The sequence below is a fragment of the Gorilla gorilla genome, chromosome 6, assembly GCF_029281585.2.
Source record: "Gorilla gorilla gorilla isolate KB3781 chromosome 6, NHGRI_mGorGor1-v2.1_pri, whole genome shotgun sequence".
Classification (NCBI taxonomy): Eukaryota; Metazoa; Chordata; class Mammalia; order Primates; family Hominidae; genus Gorilla; species Gorilla gorilla.
Window position 1 is genome coordinate 92,784,956 of NC_073230.2, and position 18,056 is coordinate 92,803,011.

At 38.6% G+C, this 18,056-nt stretch overlaps 1 protein-coding gene across 4 annotated transcripts in view; it reads right to left on the reverse strand.

Annotated features, from left to right (window-relative positions):
• The window catches only part of DYNC1I1 (dynein cytoplasmic 1 intermediate chain 1), a 326,316-nt gene that overhangs the window by 43,375 nt on the left and 264,885 nt on the right, over positions 1-18,056 (reverse strand). For all 4 annotated transcript variants that reach the window (XM_004045789.5, XM_004045788.5, XM_004045786.5 and 1 more), the window contains one exon: positions 15,693-15,837. In XM_004045789.5, coding sequence (XP_004045837.2) covers positions 15,693-15,837 — 145 coding nt within the window. The remainder of the gene's footprint in view (positions 1-15,692; positions 15,838-18,056) is intronic.

An 18,056-nucleotide genomic window follows, 5' to 3' on the forward strand; every position in this document is an offset into this window, starting at 1 on the left:
AACCATAAAAACCCTAGAGGAAAACCTAGGCAATACCATTCAGGACATAGGCATGGGCAAAGGCTTCATGACTAAAACACCAAAAGCAATGGCAACAAAAGCCAAAATTGACAAATGAGATGTAATAAAACTAAAGAACTTCGGCACAGCCAAAGAAACTATCATCACAGTGAACAGGCAGCCTCCAGAATGGGAGAAAATTTTTGCAATCTATGCATCTGATAAAGGGCTAATATCCAGAATCTACAAGGAACTTAAACAAATTTACAAGAAAAAAACAACCCCATCAAAAAGTGGGCAAAGGATATGAACAGACACTTCTCAAAAGAAGACATTTATGTGGCCAACAAACATGAAAAAAAGCTCACCATCACTGGTCATTAGAGAAATGCAAATCAAAACCTCACTGTCAGTTAGAATGGAGATCATTAAAAAGTCAGGAAACAACAGATGCTGGAGAGGAAGTGGAGAAATAAGAATGCTTTTACATTGTTGGTGGGAGTGTAAATTAGTTCAACCATTGTGGAAGACAGTGTGGCGATTCCTCAAGGATCTAGAACCAGAAATACCATTTGACCCAGCGATCCCATTACTGGGTATATACCCAAAGGATTATAAATCATTCTACTATAAGACACATGCACACGTATGTTTATTGCAGCATTGTTCACAATAGCAAAGACTTGGAACCAACCCAAATGCCCATCAACGATAGACTGTATAAAGAAAATGTGGCACATATACACCATGGAATACTATGCAGCCATAAAACAGGATGAGTTCCTGCCCTTTGCAGGGACATGGATGAAGCTGGAAACCATCATTCTCAGCAAACTAACATAGGAACAGAAAACCAAACACCGCATGTTCTCACTCATAAGTGGAAGGTGAACAATGAGAACATATGGACACAGAGAGGGGAACATCACACACCAGGGCCTGTTGCGGGGTGAGGGGCTAGGGGAGGGATAGCATTTGGAGAAATATCTAACGTAGATGACGGGTTGATGGGTGCAGCAAACCACCATGGCACGTGTATATAACAAACCTATGGCACCTATGTAACAAACCTGCATATTCTGCACATGTATCCCAGAAGTATAATAAAAAAAAGAAAAGCTTAGAAAATTAATTATATTTATTTTTCCACTACAAAATTCTTATTATACCTATTCTTTACAAAGTACCAGAAGAATGAGAATAATCTTCCAATACTTTTTGTCCCATGTTGATAAAGTAGTAATTATTTTTAATGGGCAAATTCTACTCATGCCACATTGTGTACAATACTAGCAAACTAACTTATGTCAGACACGGGATAAAGATGAACAAAGCAATATCCTATTCTAAAAAAAAGTGTAAGTATGCACTAAATTGTGAAACAAGGTAAAGAAATACACAGATATCATAAAAGAAATATTAAAATATACTAAGATATGCCTACACATACTTTCCTGAGATCTAAGACAAATGAAAGTACCTCTGTCTTTTTGTCTTGCCACTTTTAAATCCCTTTCGAGAAGTCAGGACTTTGGAGAGCGGGTGTGAAAAGACTAATGGGGTTTTGGGTGAGGATTAGAAGTGCTAGTGACAGGAGTTTGTTGGAACCAAGAAGGATGAGGAAGGGAATATATATTTGGCCCCCCAAATTTAAAAACAATTATAAGTTGATAAAAAGAAAAGCCAAACTGAAGATAAAATATAGAAGCCAGTAAACATAAAGCTAGCAGAAAGGCCAGATGAGATAATTCTGCAGTGATCCATTCCAGATGAGGTCGTGTGGCAGTGTATTTACAGAAATACACTTAAAATTATGTGACATCAGTGGCATAATGCCAGTCACATGTGATTATTCAGTTAAATGCAGCTACAATTATTATTATGACCATTGTAATCATAATTGGGCTTCGTCTGAAAACTTAGATGTAGTGAATTGGGCGGGGCAGTCTCATGAAGGATTGCAAAAGTAAATACTCCAGTCAATGAAGTCGCTATCATTTTATGAGGTGGAATTGTGATAGTGTGCATTCATAATCCAATCAACTAATGTGGAGATAGGAGGGATGCATGTGATGTATCCAGGGGTTACTCTGGAACATAAATACTGCTGGTAATTTGCAGTCATCAGAGGTAGGACATTACACTATCACTGTTGTTCAAAATACTGAGGAGAAGGTAAGATGTCCTTACTGCCCACCTTCAGTCTACATGACATCAGGCAAGAGGTGATGTGGCCCTACTTTCACACAAGCTGTCACCTTTGTCATCTTCAGAAGAAAGTCTACACTCCATTGCATGGCATCACAAGGCTGCCTTTTTGCCTTTTGTCATCTGATCCCATTTTGTCCCCAGAGCTGTCCTTTCATTATTCTGTTCCAGTCACCTTGTACCCACTGCTCCAGCCTTACTAAAGCACTTTAGCATCCAAATAACAACAGCAACAATCACCATAATATTTAACAGTAATAGTAGTAATTATTACTATTGCTACATCTTTAATATTCTTGCCCTATACTTAGCATGGTTTTAACATCTTTACAACTATTCACTCATTTAATCTTCACAAGAACTTTATGAAATAGGAGGTATTTTAATCCCCATTTTAGAGATGACTAAACTGCAGCACAGAGAGGTTAAGTAACTTTTCTAAGTTCACACAGCTAGAGAGTACTAACTATCTCATGTGTCTGCATTTTTCCACACTCTGTTCATTCTGCTTGAATGCCCTTTCCTTTCTCCCTTTACCTAACTAAATCTCCTTCAAACTTCTGCTTTCTTTTTTCAATGTTATGGTTTCTTAAATATTTCCTAGTTGGATTTTTAAAGCTTAACCTCATTTTCTAATTATTATATTTCTAAATTATGGCTATGAATTTTACTGCTCAAAACTACTGCTAACTAAATATTTGCTATAGTATGCTTTCAATGTACGTCTTTTTAAAAACCAGCATTTATTTATTCATGTATTAATTCAGTGATTTACTCAGTGCCTACCAGGTCCCAAGCACTATGCCAGGTAATGGGATACAGACAAAAAACACAGGGACTTACTCTCAAGGAGCTCACAGTCTTACAGGGAAAGGATGGCAATTCTGTCCCAGTTGCATACTCACTGTGATTCAAGAGATAAATTTTTAAATCATTGTATTATTTATAATATACCCATACTTAACATTTATTGTAATACATAATCATTTAAATGAAGATATTTAAAAAGTAATAACGAATGTTGTTCCTCAGGAAAAAATGTTTCTTGTCTCTTTTATTCATAAAATTCAAATTATTCTTTTCTAGTAGCTAACAGGGAAAACAATCAGCTAAGACAGCCATCTTATATTTTAACCCCAGCAGAGGATGTAAAAGTGAAATAGGTAATATTTATTGATTTCACAGTAGTTGCTTGAAAATTAAAGATTATCTTTCTAATTTGTGCAAAGTCATAATTCTCCAGTCACTTAGAAAATTTTATTCTCAGAGCAGAGTCACTGTTAAGAGATTAGAGGATTGAGATGCATGTTAACTGCTAGGAAAGATTGTACAATGTCTACAATGTCAAGATATATTTGGGGGAAGTCAGTGATTTCCATCAATCAAATGTGTATCACGAAAGGTTCTTGGATGACAGCACCCCAGGGTGGTGTCCAAAATCCACACCAAATACAAACACATGGGTTAAGTTAGGCCATATACCTGATCAGTCGACATAATGGAATTGAATTTTAAGACCCAAAAGTTGAGAGCAGAAAGGATTTAGAAGATAGATTTAATACAAATAGAAGAAACATAAGCCCATTGAAGTCTAAAGAAAGGGACTGACCTGGCAAATACATAAACAGTATCACGAACCTAAATCCCCCTGAAGTTGTACCAGGACCAAAATAAATATTAACCCAAAATTTAATTGGAATCCACTGAAACTTTCCAAACTGGATGCATTAATAAAAAAATCCAAAGACTCAGAACTTGTCTAGCCACTAAACTAAACTGCAGCACAGGAAAAAAAATTATCCAAAACCTCAGCAAACAGACAAGCTGAGTGGAATAATGAATGTCTTAATCCAGCCAAGAGTACATACTTTATTTCTGAGCATCAGCTCCAGCATGTTTTGATGGACAGGAAATTTAATGTGCTAAGATACAGTAAAAGGTAAGAGTTGGTACTCAACAGAATTTATTCAGGCAATGCATTTTTAGTACATTTTTGTAAAGGATCATAATGGATAGACTAAAATATGTAGTTTTTTTACTATCCTCTAAAAGCAGCCTCATTGAAAAAAGGATGTTCCAAGGGACTAATCAACATTATTAAAGCAGCAAAGTCATCAAAGAAAAGGAAAATGGCAAAATGACCCCTGGAACAGGCAAGAAAGCAGGTCAGGGCAACTTTTGAAGAAGCAGGTCTAGTGGCAATCATGGGGATAAATACAGGCTGTAGAGGGTGAAACTGCAGTTTGGTAGAAAAAGGCACAAGATAAACCGAATGGGAAAGGGTATTGTTTAGGAACTTAGCACCCCCAAAATATGCAATATCATGTTTGTCCCACTTCAAAAACTCAACCTGTTCAATCCTCATGGAAAGTTTAAATAAAACCCTATAAAATTAATGGAAATATTAACTATTCAAATCACAAAGAGAATTGACAATGATTGCATTTTCTCTAAATATGCTTTTTCATTTAACTACAGTATTTCTAAGATCCCATGTAGAGAAGTTTCATTTTAAATTTGGATCTTTAAAATCATCACTTCTCTCTTTCAGTATGTGAAGTGTTACTGTCTCTCTGGCAATCATTTAGCTATGCAAAGTGAATTCATATGGACTTCTCTATAGGCTTCAGGGTGAGATTCATTTTGCTCACTGTGCTAATTCCAGCATGACATTCCCCCTCGAATACAGACTTTCTTTTTTAATATTTTATTATTATGTTAGACATGTGAATTCTTGGGCCGTAGAGTGTATAAAATGCATATTTCTGTTGCCATATTTTCTTGTTGTTGAATTGTTTGCTTTTGATCTTTTCTGGTTATCTTTTTGAGCTATACTGTTTTGTTTGTTTTTTTTTTTTTTTTTTTTGAGATGGAGTCTCTCTCTGTCATCCAGTCTGGAGTGCACTGGCTCACTGCAACCTGTGCCTTCCAGGTTCAAGCAATTCTCCTGCCTCAGCCTCCTGAGTAGCTGGTACTACAGGCATGAGCCATCATGCGTGGCTAATTTTTTGTATTTTTAGTAGGGACGGGGTTTCACCATGTTGGCCAGGCTGGTCTCGGACTCCTGAGCTCAGGTGATCCGCTTACCTCGGCTTCCCAAAGTGCTGGGATTACAGGTGTGAGCCACTGTGCCCCACCACTATACTGTATTTTATCAACAAAGTATTATATTGCAGACTTTTAAAAAATTTGATTTCATACTATTTCATAGTGTTGTCTCTTAGCACCAATTCTTTCTACGATTTGGAGGATTTTTCCTTATGTTATTTAATTTACAAGCTGAAGTGTGAGGCTATCACTAATCCTATTAAGACTCTATTATAAACTTCTTTGCCTTGTTTAAATGATAAGATGACTCCAAGTTACCCAATAAGTTTAAAGTAAAGATTATGAAGGTAATCATTATTGTCAGAAGGGACTACAACAATTACCCATCTCATTCATATCTTTGTCTCCGCTACACTTCCATGAAAATTCTCATTGTCAGTAAGATGGAAAAAGGCCAAAAAACTCCATTTCCAATATTTTCAAGAGAATATTTTTTTTACTTTGCCTCTTTTATTAAGATAAAGGTTATTTTCAGCCATAGTCCTGCAAAATGTGATTAGTAATTTTTTTTTTTTTTTTTTGAGACGGAGTCTTGCTCTGTCACCCAGGCTGGAGTGCAGTGGCACACTCTTGGCTCGCTGCAAGCTCTGCCTCCTGGGTTCACACCATTCTCCTGCCTCAGCCTCCCGAGTAGCTGGGACTACAGGCATCCGCCACCATGCCCAGCTAATTTTTGTATTTTTAGTAGAGACGGGGTTTCACCGTGTTAGCCGTGATGGTCTCAATCTCCTGACCTTGTGATCTACCTGCCTCGGCCTCTCAAAGTGCTGGGACTACAGGCGTGAGCCACTGTGCCCGGCCTGTGATTAGTAATTTTAAGAGATGTGATTGCTTCCTTTAAATTTTATGCTCATTGAGATTAAGAAGAGGAGAAAGCCACTAGCCCATATTGTCAAGTTTCAAGCGTAACTGTTTAGAACACCATAAAGGGTTAGAATTAATTTGGGGTTTCAAATACATTCACAGTACAAACCTCTGGCCAGAACATGTAGCATATTCATTATATGAGGAAACCTTGTTGCAGGTGGGACAATAGTTTTCATTCTCCTGTCTGAACCCTAAACTAGATCCCCAGTTGTCTAACACAACCCTGGGAGAAAGGAAGGGTCCCTCAATGTAACTGAACTGCCCCACCAGCTCTGTAGGATGGGATCTTTGAAATAGAACTTTACGGTGGTTTAGGGCATGGCTCTTTATATTTTAGCAACGTCTGGATTACTTGGAAGGCTTCTAAAACACAGATTGTTGGCTCCCATCCCCAGAGTTTTTGACACAGAAGGTCTGGGGTGGGGCCCAGACGGTTAGCATCTCTAATAAGCCCCAGGTAATGCTGTTGCTGCTGATCTGGGGCCACATTTTGAGAACACTGGCTTGGAAGAATTGTAAAGAAGTGGTGCATCTCCCAAACCTGGATCTGTTCACCTGCTCTAGTAATGGTGGGGACAGACTGTGGACAGCTTTGAATGTCAGATTCAGGAGATTCCTGTAGGAGACTCAACAATGGCAATTTTACACAATTCTTGGCACTCTTCTTATCACCTCATAAAATTTAAATTAGATATCACCTATGAAACACATCTGTGATATTTAGCCCCAGCTGGCCCTCAAATCCATGCAGTTCAGATATCCTCTGTAGTCAGGGCCCTGTCCCATCTCTTACAGGACCTGGTCTAATCCTCCTTCCTCTCCCTACCACATCCCAGTTCCCATCATCATTAACAGATAACTGCCTCTGACTCCACCGAAGAAATGGGGGACCTTCTCTTCTTTCCTCCTGCCCCCTCCACTTCCATGTAGCTAAACTTACCTGTAAGCCTTTTTTTTAGTCTTGCCAATATCCTGCCTCTTCTCCCTATCCTAAACCTGACATGGTCACTTGAAATAATCTTCCTCTGGTTTTTTCTTTTAATTTAATTTTTATTCCAATAGCTTTTGGAGTTCAAGTCGCTTTTTGTTACATGGATGAGTTATATAGCGGTGAATTCTGTTCCTCCATTTTTTAAACCATACACCTTTCATTGGCTCCTCTTCAGGCCGCAAATATACTCAGGTCTCTCAGAGAGTATAATAATAAAATCCTTCCTTGGCCTGGCTTTCCCTGCTAGTCGCCTCTCTATCTCCTTATGTTCACTGCCTCATGTCTGAAAGACTAGTCTATATTTTCTGTGTCTACTGTCTTCCCTTTTCACTCTGCAACCACTCACAATCTGTCTCCAGTGCTCCACTAAAATTGTTCTCACTGAGGTCCACGTGACCCTCTTCTTGCCTTGCCATCTGTGTATTTCTTGATATCTCTGGTGTTTAACAGCCTTTATCACATTCTTTAATGAGCATCCTGTTCTCACGCCTCAGCACCTGCAGCATCAGCAGGTCCAAGATTGCATTCATAGCCTCTTCAATTCATGTTCTATTATAATTTTCACCTTTGGAATGAATGATGGATCACTGTCATATCTATATTTCTAACTCATCCTTTGCCCCTGAGCTTCAGTATTACGCTGTCAATTGAATATTTGTGTCCCTTCAAAATTCATATGTTGAAACTTGATCCCTACTGTGATAGTTAAAAGCTGGGAACTTTAGGAGATGATTAGGTCATGAGGGCTCCACCCTCATGAATGGGATTAGTATCCTTATAAAAGAGGCTTCAAGGAGCCTGTTAGCCCCTTCTTCCATGTGAGGATGCAAGAAGAAAGCACCATCTATAAGGCAGTGAGCACTCACCAGACACCAAATCTGCTGGCACCTTGATCTTGGGCATACCAGCCTCCAGAACTGTGAGCAATAAAGACTATTGTTTATAAGTTACCCACTCTAAGTTGTTTTGTTATAGAACCCTGAATGGACTAAGACAAATATCTTCAATTACATTGTAGGAATTTCCAGACACCTCAGTCTAAGCATGCCCAGACCGCTGATTTCCTACCTCTAACCCAAGCCCACTCCTCCCCTTGCATGTCCTGTCTCAGTCACTGGCACCACCATTCTTCACTCAGATGCTAACGGCAGAAATATCAGAATCATCACTGACTCCCCTCTCAAATCAGGTCTGCTGGTCACTGCATCTGGTTGATTTTATTTCTCAGATTGGTGTTCTCCTCTACAAGCTCACTGCCTATAAATTCTGGTTCTCACCTGGATGACCAAACCAGACTTACAACTGGGCTTCTTGTCTCCAGGCTTAACACGATGGTGTGGAAAAGGACACAGTCTTTGGGGTCACCCAAATCTGAATTTGAATCCCAGTTTCCCCACTTATTCACTAAGAACATCAGGCAAGTTATTTAAGCTCTCTTGTGCCTATTTCCTCTTATATAAAATGGGATACTAACATCTACTCACAGGTTTATTGTGAGCATTTAATGAACTAATGTATTTCAAATATTTAGCACAATGCCTAGTACATAGTATGACCTCGATAAATGTTGATCTTGGCTCCCCACACAAATTCATCTTCCATAGTATTCCAAAGCAAACTCCTTAAAATCAAATTTTGATTAATTCTCTCCTAAAATGACTTGTCACCACCTAGAAAATAAAAATAAATCAGCACAATCAAGTATAGACCTATCTTTCCGGCCTCATTCCCTAAATGGATCCCAACCTTCCAGCCATTTGGATGAAAATGGCTGCTTGGACATTTGTTGACTCAGCTGCCTGGAATGCAGCCTGGTTCTCTGTTTGCCAGGTAAACCACTCCAACAAAGTTTCTGCTTCAATGTGGTCTTCCCTGACAGTGGTTAATGATGAAACGTGGTGCGGCAGGAGGTGCTGTGGGAGTAGAGGGAGGGCAATGTAATGTGTTTTAATTCCCTCTCCCTTCATGCTAACCTCATTGTGCTAGAATATGTAACGATTAGCATCCTCTTCTGAATCCTTGGCCCCTTTTATTCCATCTCCCCTTCCCATTCCCGGTGGGGTCTCAGAGCATTTTCTAGAAATCTCTATTAGTACTTATTTCACCGGAACAAATCACTCACTGCACTCTTCTTTCCTGATGTTCCTACAGTTCCCCTGCCCCACATCTCTTATTCCATGATACATGCCTTTGCCTCCAACCTCAGCCTTCTCATGGGAAGCTACCTCTCCTGCCTGCCTCAGTGGAATCCTAGCTCTGCCCTAACCTCACCACCTCTTCTGCCATTTCCTCACGTAGAAGCTGTTCATTATCATGTATTCTGTTTCAAGATAGTGAGAGGGTCAGCTTCTCACTTGCTCTTCAGGGCTATTTTACCGCTTCTTAGGCCTCCAGTAAAAAGTCCTATTTCTTTTAAGCTCAGGCCATCTGGCTGTATCATTCCCTACCTCTTTTGATGTCTCCTCCTAATTCACTGAGGACTTTGGTACTGTGATCACTGTTTCCTTTTCCATCCCAGTCTAGCTATTTTCTGGCCCACTCCAAAGCCCACAACACACCAGCACCTTGACCTTTTGTGACGTCCTCATTTGCAGTGAATTCCGCCCTCACTAGACTTCAGCTATACACATGACCACATCCTTGACTTTTTAAAAAAATCACTTGGAATGATTTCAGTTGTGAAATACTAAATCCAAACATCTCACTTTCTAACAGTAATATCTTATGTTACTAATTCTCTTATTCAATTACTTCCTTCATCCTTGTTCTTTGATCTTATAGGGGCATCCAATCCTTTGCTCCCTTTACCTTCTCCTGTCTGTTTTTATTTCCTTTCTGCTCCAGCTTAGCATCCTTAGCCTGTAACATCAGAGGCTTTCTTGTCCATATCTCCCAATTCCTTACTCTATTGTCCCTCCATCACACTCTGGTAAGGCTCCTGTCCACATCCATCTAACTTTGCCCCTCATTCATTCCCATATTTCCACAGCTGCCCTTTCTTGGAGGAAATCAGTCCTGAAGATTGAAGCTGCTAAAACATTCTGGTTTCTGACCACAACTGGACCCACCACACTGACCACAGTCCATCTTTCATTTCCTAATCAGCTCTTCCTATTCTCCTCTGTGATCAGCTGAAATCTGCTCCCTTCAGTAGCTCCACTTCCCACTCAGCAGAGTATTTAACCCCCTACAGCATTAAGAAAATAGCCATCACAGGAGAGTTTGCTCTGCTTTCCTTCACTAACTCTACACACGGACACACACATGATCCCATCCTTACCTGCTCTTCTGTTACAACAGAAGAGATGCTGCTGCTCAGATTTAAAATTCACTTCCCTGTCCATGCTATGAATTCATTCGTGGCAACATTTTCACAGCCCTTTCTCTACCTTACACTTACAGATTTTCTACTCTCCTTCACAGGCTCTTCCACAGCAGCAACATCCTTGAGCTCTCTCTAATCTCAAGAAAAAAAAAAAAAAAAGGAAAGAAAACATCTTGATTTTAATGCTTTCTTGCTTTCCACTCATTCTTTAATGTATTGTAATTTTTTGTCCCACCCTCAACAAACTCCAAAGACACTGCTTTTGCCATGGACACTAGTGGCTTCTGAGTTGCTAAATACAACGGACATATTCCCGTCCTGATGTTTCTTCTCTGAAGTATTAGCCATTATTACTAATTGCTTTTTCTGCCTTTTAAAGGTTCTTTATTATAGAAAATTTTAAACATATTCAGAGATAGACTAATATCAATCATCCAGCTTCAATAATTAGCAATCATGACCAATGTTAGTCACCTACATTCACAAGCTCTCCCGTTCCCAACTGCTTATTTTGAAGCAAATCACTAATATCATATAATTTCTTCTGTACTTCAATATGCATCCCTAAAAGGTAACACCATTTAAAGTGATCATAACAATTATTGGCCAGACACAGTGCCTCACACCTGTAATCCCAGCACTTTGGGAGGCCAAAGCGGGTGGATCACGAGGTCAGGAGTTCGAGACCAGCCTGGCCAACATGGTGAAACCCCATCTCTACTAAAAATACAAAAATTAGCCAGTTGTAGTGGTGGGCACCTGTAATCCCAGCTGCTTGGGAGGCTAAGGCAGGAGAATTGCTTGAACTGGAAGGTGGAGGTTGCAGTGAGCCAAGATGGTGCCACTGCACTCTAGTGTGGTCAACAGAGACTCCATTTCAAAAAAAAAAAAAAATTACTAAAAATAGTACTGCATAAATATCATCAAATATACAGTTAGTATTTGCATTTCCCTGGTAGCCTTCTAAAGTTTTTCACCTGGTTGCTTGTTTGAATCAAGATCTATGTAAGATCCATATTTTAAGATCCACTGAAATGTCCCAAGTTTTGTTTTGTTCCGTTTTTTTTTTTCAATACATTGTTTCCACTTCCAATTTGCCCTTGAGGAAAAAGTTTTGGTTTTGTTGCAGAAACTAAATCAGGTGTCCTGTAGATATGCCAGCGGTCTGGGTTTGGCTGATTGCATCCCTGTGGTGTTATTTAATGTTCTGCATCTGTATCTTCTAAATTCAGAGATCTGGAGGATCGATAAGATTCAGATTCAATTCTGAGTGTAAGCCTACTTCAAAGGTGGTATTGTGTATTCTGTAATTATGAAAAAAGTTGTTTCTATTTTTATAATATTATCAGCGATAATCATTGCCTAGATTATGGTGTTTGCAAAATGGTGATTTTCAAATTCTGTCATTTCTTTCTTTCTTTTTTTTTTTTTTTTTTTTTGAGATGGAGTCTCACTCTGTCACCAGGTTGGAGTGCAGTGGCACGATCTCGGTTCACTACAACCTCTGAATCCCTGGTTCAAGTGATTCTCCTGACTCAGCCTCCCAAGCCTCCCTAGCAGCTGAGATTATAGGCACGCCCCACCACACCCAGCTAATTTTTGTATTTTTAGTAAAGACAAGTATTCACTATGTTGGGCAGGATGGTCTCGATCTCCTGACCTCGTGATCCACCCGCCTCAGCCTCCCAAAGTGCGGGGATCACAGGTGTGAGCCACAGTCCCCGGCCCATTTTTTATTCCTATATTAGCTGGAATTCTGTAAAGAAAAAGTCCCCTCATCAATGATTCAGTAACCCTGAAATACAATTCATATAGAAAAGACAGACTACATGTTTGATTCTTTCATTTACTCACCGGTTTTCAAAATAATGAGTTTGTTTACCTAGTATTCTCCATAGGTGGCCAGAGAGGTTTTTTATTTGTTCGTTTTCTTCAGTATTGTTATGAACTCATGAATCTATTACTCTTATTGATGTTGTCTGGGCCAACAGAAGCTTACTCAACTTGGTTTCCAAGTCCTTTGACAAAAACTTTGTAGTGTTTGGTAGCATCTTTGCTTGTTATAATAAAATAATCTCAGTTTATTTTATAAATTTCCTGCTCCGCGCTTAGAATCAGTAATTTCTTCTGGGATCCCTGGTTTCCTTGAGTGGAACCTGTATTTGGGGAGCACATTCTGGGCATCAGGAATGTCATTGCTATTGAATTGGTCACCGTTCCTAGGTCTTTTTGGTGAACAGAGCAGTGAATATGTATTTTGTATTGAAAGATAATACACACCATGAGTTCTTAGTATACTTCCCACTCAGATTCAGGATTACTACAGAATTGTTACTTAACTGCATGCATCTGTATCTCCTTTCAACCAAGCTGATAATCTCAGTTCTCAATGACACCAACATAGTAATTTAACTTATGTTATGATACAAATACAATGGCCTCAGGATAGCAGTAGCAATATGACAACCAGCAATATGAGTACTAGAAGTAGTTTAGATTTCAGATATTTTTTGGTAGTTTAAAAAAATCCTTAAAATATATCCCTTTAGGAATGTATACCAAACATACAGGGTTTTAAAGTCACTTCAAATCATTCTTTCATGTAAGATTTTGCTACCAATTTGAACCACATTAAAGTTGATTCATGTTACTTTAAATTTTTTAGGAATCAATTTTTAAATTTATTTCATTTTCTTTTATAACTATGTAAAATATTTACATGGTTCCAAAATCAAATGTAAAAATAAGGTATATTCAAAGAAGTCTAGCTATTATTTTTTTCTTTTAGCTTCCTGTCTTGCTATAAGTAACTTTTTTGTTTATCCTTTCAACTTCTAAGTATATAATTATAAACAATGATAATATACTATTTGCCCTTCTCTCCACTTTGCTTTACTCATTTAAAAATGTATCTTAGGGATCACTCCATAATAGAACATAGAAGTCTTCTTTATTTTTTCTTATACCTGAATAATGTTACTCTCTTGGGTGGAGGTACCATACTTTTGATTCACACAGCACTGTACTGATAGAGATTTTTGAGTTGTATTCATTCTTTTGCTATTCAAATAATCTTTCAGTGAATGTCCTTCTCCACATGTCTTCTGTCTTATTTTTGCTGGTATATCTTTGGCATAGATTCCTAGAAGTGGAAATTGTTCTGTTAAAACATGTATTATTTTTAGGTATTGCTAAATCCTCTTCCACAGTGTTGAGCCATTTTGCATTTCCAATGGCAATGTATGAGAACAGCTGGTTTCTTTCGGCCTCATCACAGAGTATGTTGCAAAACTTAGATTTTTGTCAATCTGATAGTTGGAAATATGTTTCTCAACTTGGTTTTAATTTTAATTTCTCTTATAAATGAGGTTGTTATCTTTTCATATAGTTAAAAGCAAATTCTGTCCTCTTGACATGGTTTTTTCCATTAATACCCATGAAGCTGCAAAGAAAATTCTAATTTGTCTTCTATTTCCTGGGTTACTTTTTCATCTCCCTTTTCTAGTTCAATTTCTATTTATTTCCTAAGTATTGCTCTCCCTCCAGATTGCATGTTAGTGTTTCTTTTAAAATCCACTGCTGGTCCAGGTGTGGTGGCTCATGCCTGTAATCCCAGCACTTTGGCAGGACAAGGTGGGCAGATCATTTGAGGTTGGAGTTCAAGACCAGCCTGGCCAACATGCAAAACCCCATCTCTACTAAAAATACAAAAATTAGATGGGCATGGTGGTGTGTGCTGTGGAATCCCAGATGCTAGGGAGGTTGAGGCAGGAGAATCACTTGCACCTGGGAGGCAGTGGCTGCTGTGAGCCAAGATAGTGCCATTGCACTCCAGCCTGGGTGAGAGAGTGAGACTATGTTTCAAAAAAAAGAAAAAAAAAACTACTCATTTGTGAAGATCACTGCTATTCTAGTGCATACGTTCTGTTTGGAGGGCTCTCTCTTCTTCTGACTCACATATCAAACTGCCTAATGGAGATCTTGAAATGCCTCTCCTGGGCACCTTTAGCTCAACATATGCAAAGCTCTGCCCCAGCATGTCCTTCCCCTGCTGTTCTCCAGTGCAGTGAGTGCTACACTCACCAGCTGCCCAGGTCTTAAACCTGGGTTATCTGCTGATGACTCCCTCTCCTACCTTCCTTCTATCAAATCAATCACCAATTTCTGTGGCTTTTATCTCTTAAATGGTTCTCAAATGCATTTATTTCTCTCCATCTCAGACTACTGGTTTAAGTCACTGTCATTTCTTTCCTAGATTATTATGCCTTCTTTCCAAGTGGTCTCGGCTTTTCTTCTTGCTCTCAAGCATGGAGAGAATTATATTTTATTTTACTATTTTATTTATTTTATTTTATTTTATTTTATTTATTTTATTTTATTTGAGATGGAGTCTGCCTCTGTCGCCCAGGCTGGAATGCAGTGGCCCAATCTCGGCTCACTGCAACCTATGCCTGCCAGGTTCAAGTGATTCTCCTGCCTCAGCCTCGAGAGTAGCTGGGACTACAGGCATGTACCACCATACGTAGCTAATTTTTGTATTTTTAGTAGAAATGGGGCTTCACCATGTTGGCTAGGCTGGCCTCAAACTCCTGACCTCAAGCGATCCACCCACCTCGGCCTCCCAAAGTGCTGGGATTACAGATGTGAACCATAGCTCCCAGCCAGAATTACCTTTAAAAACATAACATAGGGCCATTTACCAGCCTAAAAACCTCCAATAGCTCAAAATAAAAATAAACAACCAATCAACGAACCAAACAAAAAAACCCCCAAGTCCCAAATCATATATTTCCATAGGTACATATGTAAGTAAGTAGATACCACCAAGCTCCAGCACATAGACATGAAACTGATAAAAGTTTACCTCTGGGGAGGGGACTGAGGTGCAGGCAGTGAAGGGGGTGTTGTGGATGGGGTTGGGGTTGGGGTAGGTAGAGGAGGACTGCAGCTTTATCATTATTTGAATTGTTTGAATTTTTTATAGTTAGAATGTTTTCAAGTATTACCTATATGTGTAAAAGTAAATAAAATGGACTTAACTAGCTCTGAGGTAGACTGAGCTCACCAGAAGGTATATGAATTCCCAATGCCAGGTTGCCTGGAAGAGGCTTTAGGGACAACTGTTTCCAGGGAATGAAAAACCATCCTCTGCCCTTATGTATTATCTGAGAATTTTAGTCAAGATATTCTTACCTTGGTGGTCCACAGTTTGACAGTCCAGTCAAATGATGATGTGACAAACAGGTGAGAAAAGTCGATTGGGCCCACTGCCATGTGGCAGTTAATTCCTGTCACTGGCCCTTGGTGACCTTCAAAGACCTCACCAATACCTGCTTTGCTGTAGGAAGAGCACACATGAGCAGAATTCCAGTGACCTCTGAAAAGCAATGATTGCTTAAAAACAAAACAAAACAAAAAAACCCTCAACTCTGCATGATTACTTCTCCATAATTTAGAACGACCACACACCACCAAAATGAAATCATTTTTACAGTTATCCTGAAAGAAATTGTTTGCAAATATGTTACCCTATTTTTGATTATTTAAAAACAATGGAGGGCAATGAAATCTTTTTAAAATACAGAATTTAATATCAATATTTATTGTTTAGTTCTTTTTGCGGAATCCCTCAAAGCCTATCATTGCTGATGCAGCTATTTTAATGGAAACAAATACACTTAGGTCTCTGAAGCTTTTATATTTATAAGACTATTTTATTCTTGAGATAGCATTTTGCACATGGTCTGCTTTATCTCCTTTCGGGGAACCTATTGACTATAAAACTCCATCCATCCTTGAAGGAACAATCATTTATTTTTTTCAAGAAAATTTCTTAAATTACTTTAACACAGCTGAAAATGTAACACTTTGTGGAAACCCTTGTCACCACAAAATAATGCACACAATTTAAATATAATATGGAGAAAATAATGTTTTCTCTTTACTGAAAACAGAAGAGAGATTTACATATCCACTGTAAATCCCATATGGGCAAGTATCTTGTCTTTCTTGTTGCCAAGTGTCTGGCATATAGTAAGTGCTCAATAAATATTTGTTGAATAAACTAGCTAAGAAAAAGAGACAAACTTATGTCTCAGTCCTTTTTTAAAACAGAAGCACATTTGAGAAATAATGATAGACATTTAAAAAATTACACACAGACATATCTTGCTTATTTAACTAAGCTGTTATTATTTGCAGCCCTCTATTATCACATAGCATTCTGCATGCAACCATATACAATTAGGAAGATGTGAGAAAACATACCAAAAATGCTATATTTAAAATATTCATGTGCATGAGGTTATAAATATGACAAATATGTAGGAATTGTAGAATCCTAATATTATGTCACTAAGAATAAAAATGAGCTCAGTTATTAAAACATTTGGGCCTCTGGAGCACCAATAAATGTCAATGTGCTTAGCAAAATTTGGAATCACGAGCAAAGTGCGGCAGTGCGTGTTCCATGTAACAGGCACTCAAAAATTATGCCCAGTGAAACTGCTAAGAGCAGTTCCACACATGATCATTTAAATTTGTTCTAACGAACCCGAGGAACTGATCTTTGCAGTGGCCCCTGGTGAGACTCCACTTGCTCTTAACAGCATCCTGAAAGGATTTATAGGGTGCAAAATGAGGACCGTGTTTAATTTGTGGAAGTGGATGTGCACCTTCTCTATGTTAGGTGAAAAATAGCAATCCCCTGCTTCTCCCCCATAGACCTATATGACCCATTTAGAATGACTACAAAGCCGATGCCTGCTACGTTACAATTTTACTAAGGTCTGTATTTTATATTTCAGATGGATGGACCAATGTAAAAGCAAAATTAAGCTTGTTGTAAAAAGATTTGTGGTGTGTGCCATAGGGACCCTTCTTTTGAACCAAAGTGCATATTCTGATAGTGCTTAGAAAGTACAGTAGCCACAGAACAAGAATGTTCATCATGTAAAATGTTATTCACTTTATAGCAACGAAAAAAATCTGGAAATTATCAATGAATGTATTCTATAGCCTTCGTAGATAATTAAGGACCTAGGTAAAACCATGGGTTAAGTCAACTGAACCTATGCCCTGTTGATTCTAATACACATATAGAAAAAGCTGTGACTCCAGGTCTGGCCTACTATACTCTCTATGCCTCTCATGCCACTTAAGACATTCTACTCATGTTCCAGATATTTGTGTATTTATGTTTCTCACTGTCATCAGTTATTTTGAAGAGAGAAACCAGGTTTACATGACGTCTGCAGGCCTTGCAGCACCTAACAATGCACTTTGCTCAAAGTAGGCATACAACAAATATATTTATGAATGAATAACTTTATCAAATCTTTTTATGCTTTGATAAAGCTTTAATGTGTGGTTTTAGCCAGGTTTTATGAAGGAGGATCATTGGGAATGGACTGTGAGGCATATCTTCCTAAGTCATCTTTGAATCATGTGAGGGGGCAAATACTGCTTGTTTCTATGTGCAGAACAGCAGGAACATAACAGCTTGTATAGTTTGAATGGAAAAAGTCACATAGCTGAGCCATGGATGCTTGTCATTTC